Source organism: Nicotiana attenuata, unplaced genomic scaffold (assembly GCF_001879085.1).
Source record: "Nicotiana attenuata strain UT unplaced genomic scaffold, NIATTr2, whole genome shotgun sequence".
NCBI classification, from domain to species: Eukaryota; Viridiplantae; Streptophyta; class Magnoliopsida; order Solanales; family Solanaceae; genus Nicotiana; species Nicotiana attenuata.
In genome coordinates, this window is record NW_017672343.1 from 156,761 (window position 1) to 161,588 (window position 4,828).

The 4,828-nt window shown below is 38.0% G+C and overlaps 1 protein-coding gene across 2 annotated transcripts; it reads right to left on the reverse strand.

Annotated features, from left to right (window-relative positions):
• Positions 1-240: 240 nt before the first annotated feature.
• LOC109212852 (pentatricopeptide repeat-containing protein At4g28010-like) lies at positions 241-4,589 on the reverse strand. Of its 2 annotated transcripts, none has more exons than XM_019376548.1 (3): positions 1,830-4,589; positions 1,052-1,172; positions 241-658 (listed from the first exon to the last, which is right to left on the reverse strand). In XM_019376548.1, exons 1-2 carry the CDS (start codon positions 4,341-4,343, stop codon positions 1,164-1,166), a joined length of 2,523 nt encoding a protein of 840 aa, XP_019232093.1. In that variant the 5' UTR covers positions 4,344-4,589; the 3' UTR covers positions 241-658; positions 1,052-1,163. The 2 variants fall into 2 exon arrangements, with proteins under 2 accessions (XP_019232093.1, XP_019232094.1); XM_019376549.1 differs by having other exon boundaries at positions 241-670.
• Positions 4,590-4,828: the final 239 nt, after the last annotated feature.

A 4,828-nucleotide genomic window follows, 5' to 3' on the forward strand; every position in this document is an offset into this window, starting at 1 on the left:
AGGCCTTTGGAGCGTGGACAACATAAATGGGGGTCCAACATCGGTAACAATAATTGGGATGGGTCTGGCTCTGATACCATGATAAGAATGGACATTGGGCCTAACTCAACCCCAAAAGCTAGCTTGTGAGGTGAGGATTGCCCAAGCCATATAAGGAGACCAAGGACCTCAACTCCCACCGATGTGGGACAACTCAACACAATGCAGAAACATTATTCAGGGAAGTTGATAACTTCAAGTTGAGTCAATAAGCTTAACATTCTTACTTATAACGCAGTTCCTTGACATTGTCTTTCAATACAATTTCTTAGTTGACTAGTACAAAGTTAGCTGTCAATATTGGACACTGCCAAATTCATCACTTGAAGTTGATCTGATGGACTTCAATTATCAACTGATAACTCATTAGCAGCTTCTTGACTGGCATAATATGACCTCACCTATAAAACAATGGCTAGGGCCGGCAGCAGATAAGAGAATGCAAACTTTACGCAACACTTTTGATTGACCTACTTTTTTCTAAATAAGCAGCTATTCTCCTTCATAGATTTATCAACCGAAGCAAGTTAAGCTGAGGTATGAATGCAAATCAAGTGTGAGAAAGCCGGGAACCATCATTCTTGTTGCTGCTGATTGCAGATGTGATTCACATCCAGAACTGCATAAGAAGCTAATATTACTGAATTTACTTGCTTCAGCAAGACAAAAGTTGCTATTATGGCACATATAAAACATAAAACAGAGATAAACAGTAGCTACATAGCTGCTACATATAAAAAAGTTGTGCCCTTCTTCAAGGCCACATAGCTGCATCAATTAACTCCTCAATCACATCAATCCATTACTTCAATGCTTTGATTATATTGACTTTTAGCTAGGATTGATCCAAAGACAACATGCAAATTCAGCTAGAAGCAACTCGCGAGCCACAATAACTTAGTAAAACATTAGCAAATCAAAAAAAAAATAACTTAGTAAAACATTACACTAAGCTACAAACAAAAACCTATAAAAATCTAAACTTGCGGAAAGAAAAACCAGGGATAAATACCTTTGAATATGTCAAATATCGTATGTAAGATGTTATCATGAAGCCTCTCGCTCACACACCTTTGCAGGCATAACAAATTTTGCCTGTGGAGGAACCCAATCCCTGAAGCTTATCATTGGCACTGAGAAGTTCAATAAAAGAAGAATCATTAGATGGGAAACAATATACTAGGTTCAAAGATTGCTTCTTTCCGTGACTAAAAGGAGTACTTGACAAGGCATAAAAGGGTTTAGTGACTAGTGAGATTCAGCAGGTAGTTGATTATTAGGTTCGTGAAAAAGCAAGAAAAAAGGGAAATGTTATTTTCTGTTCATCTCATGAGGGACAAATGCCTGAAGATGATATATCACTTGATCTATTTATTTCCCCTAAAGCATTGGTTCAACAAGAAGGTAGTACAATGTGGGATGTCTGATAGGCGTACATTACGAGTTTGATCCTGACGGGTGCACAAAGTTTGGTATTTAAGTGGCGAAAGGTAGATGTGTGCACCCATTATCCACCAAGTTTCGAACTTAGAAACAATAGAGTTACATCACCCAAAAAACAGAAAGGACTTACAAAAGAATAGCCTATTCCCATGATCACATGAACCGCATAACCAAGGATAACTTTCTACTGTTTCAAGAATGAAAAAATATTAAGGGGAAACATGAGGCTATCCATGGAATAACAACACATACTGATGTCCTCTAAAAACTTTAAATAAGAATTAATTACTATAAAATGTGAAGAGAATAGCTACGTCTACAGCACTAGAAACTTTCTGAGATAGTACCTGCTGAGCAGAATCCAACTGAAGCTTGGATAAACTATTGTGAAGCTTGTTCAACAATTCACTGCATGGAATGCTAAATACTTCTGATTTTTCTGCGGAGAAATTTGGCAACAGCTCTGCCACATTGACATCTTCAGATATATTGCAAAGACACGTCAAGATTGTTGAAGTGAGTTTTGAGTCCAGATCAATGCCCATAGCAGCCATTTGGTTAAGCAAATCAATAATTTCTCTAGTTTGACCATTCAAGCTAAAGCCTTTCAGTAAACAATTATACACAGAGTTATCCGGTGTCAGGCCAGATGCATTCATCCTCTCATATAAATTCTTTGCCTCATCCAACAGCCCTAGTTTTGATAACCTATTTATTAATATGGAATATGTGAAAGCATTTGGATTCAAACCCCTATCAAGCATATGAACAAGTAACTCTTTAGCAGATTTTAAGTTTTTTGCTTTGAGCGTTCCATCAATGATAATATTGTATGACGCAAGATCTGGCTCACAAGTGCCATCTAACATCTCTTGAAACAAACTCCTAGCTTGTTCCAAGCTACCCTCATTGCATAAGCTTTCCATCAAGATGTTGTAATCAATCACGGTTGGGCAATATCCCTTGTTTCTCATCCGAAGAAACAAACCTTTCGCGATATTTAGTACATTCAACTCACAAAAACCATCAACCATAGTGCCATAGGTCAATGAGTCTGGATTAAAACCCAATTCATTTGCCTGCTTCAAGAGTTCCATAGCTTTAACAACATTGTCTGCTTTTATGTAAGCTCCAATAAGCGCAGTAAAAGTTCTCATGTCAACCAGTGTCTTGTTAGCAACCATCTTCTCATGAATTTTGGCAGCATTACTTAGATGTCCTTCTTCACAAAGCGCTTGAATCAGTACATTCATTGTCGTAATGTCTGGCTGAACATATGTCTCATCAGCTAACATTGAATTAAAAAGTGTCAAGGCATCGTCCACCTTCCCATTTTCACAAAGTCCTCTCACCAGTGTATTGTACGTAATTAAGTCAGGCTTCTTGCCCTTTTCTATCATCTGCTGCAGAATGTTAAAGGCATCAGAAAGTAACCCTTCCTTGCAAAGTCCACGCAGAAGAATATTGTAAGGTATGTTTCCAGGCTCTTCACCCTTTTCCACCGTCAATTTAAACAATTCCACTGCTTTCACGGCCCTACCACCTTTGCAAAGCCCACTAATCATACTGATAAATGTAATGACGTCCGGCTGGATTTTGCGCTTCAGCATATCATCATATAACATAGTTGCTTCTTTTAGTTGGCCCTGCTTACAATAGCCATGTAATAAACAAGAATAAGTAACCACATTTGGGGAAATTCCTTCCTTCAACATCTCATTCAAGAGATCTTTCCCTCTATCAACACATCCTTTGTTGCAAAGTCCATTTATGAGTGAACTATACACTACAACATCAGCTTTCAAACCCTTAGTTGTCATCTCCTCCAGCAATCCCATAGCTTCATCCAACCTTCTCTCTGAACAAAGACCATCTATCAAAATGGAATAAGTAATCATATTGGGAGCTACATTCACCTTTTCCATTCTACTCCTCAAATCTAAAGCCGCCTCCAATTTCCTCTCTCTGCAAAGTCCTTTCATAAGGGTGTTTAAGCTAACGACATTAGGAGTCACTTCTTTCATATATAAACACTGAAAAACTTCTACAGCCTTAATAGCCATACCATTTTCACACAACCCTTTCAATACAATATTAACAAGGTAATCATTAACCCTGAAACCATACTTCAAAATCAACCCCAAAACAGAAATCGCCAATTTTGGCCTTTGAACATGCACTAAACATTCAGTCAAAGCAGCCAACGACAAAAACCACGGGGATATCCCCACCTCTCTCATCCTACCATACACCTTAAAAGCCAAGCTGTACTCCTTATTCTTTGCCATTGTTGCAACAAGAAAATTGCAAATAAACTCGGAAGGTATTCGACCCGAATTAACCGCGTCGTTAAAAAGTTCAAAAGCATTAACATACTGAGGATTTGGCTTTTCACAAAGACCCTTCAACTCTGCATCCAATGCTTGTACATCCATTGTAGCATGTTCTGTAACTGCTTTTGCACAATAATATTTCACAAAACTCGCTTTTGGGGGGTTAAGAGCTACTCGGAAACAATGTGAATTACGCTTTTTGCAAAGCCACTTTAACTTTTCATCCAATTCTTGAACATGTGAACAACCTGCAGTAGCAGCTGTACCTCTAGCTGGTACTGTTGTATACAAGTTTTTCACAAATATTGCTTTCTGGGGGTTAAATGTTATTCCAAAACAATGAAAGTTAACATTGTTATATAGCCAACACTTCTCATCCAACTCTTGAACATTTTTTGAACAACCGGTACTAGTAGTTGTACCTCTAGCTTGTATTGTTGTACACAAATGTTCCCAAAAAATTGCTTTCTGGGGGTTAAAGGATGCTTGAAAATAAACACAGAAGTTTGATGATTGCTTCCTAATCATAATTTTATAAACTATATATTAATATATTATATGCTTGGTAAGGATGGTCGATAAAGAAGGATATTTACGTCATTTCAGCTAGATATTTGAGAGCATGAAGGTGAATACCTAGGTGATGACGAAGGTGGCGAACCGGAAAACTTGCCGCCGGCGGTGGATGTCGGAGAGGCGGCAACCGGAGAACGGGAACTTCTCAGTGATTCTATGAAAGGGAAGTTCGAGGTTCTATCAGAGATTTTTGCACGTGCTGCAAGTGGAAATGTTAAGTAGATAAATATGAAATTTGACCCCCAAACTTTGATAAATGATGTAACAGCAACCGAAATTTCCTGTAATTAGGTTATTATTTTATTTTGAAACTTGGTGTTCATACCAGCACTAAGGCTGTGGCTAAGTCGTCACACCACGTGATATTCACTACGGGAAAAACGCTTTCTACCAAAAAAATTCACTTTCACTATTCGAATTTAAAACGTCTAATTAAG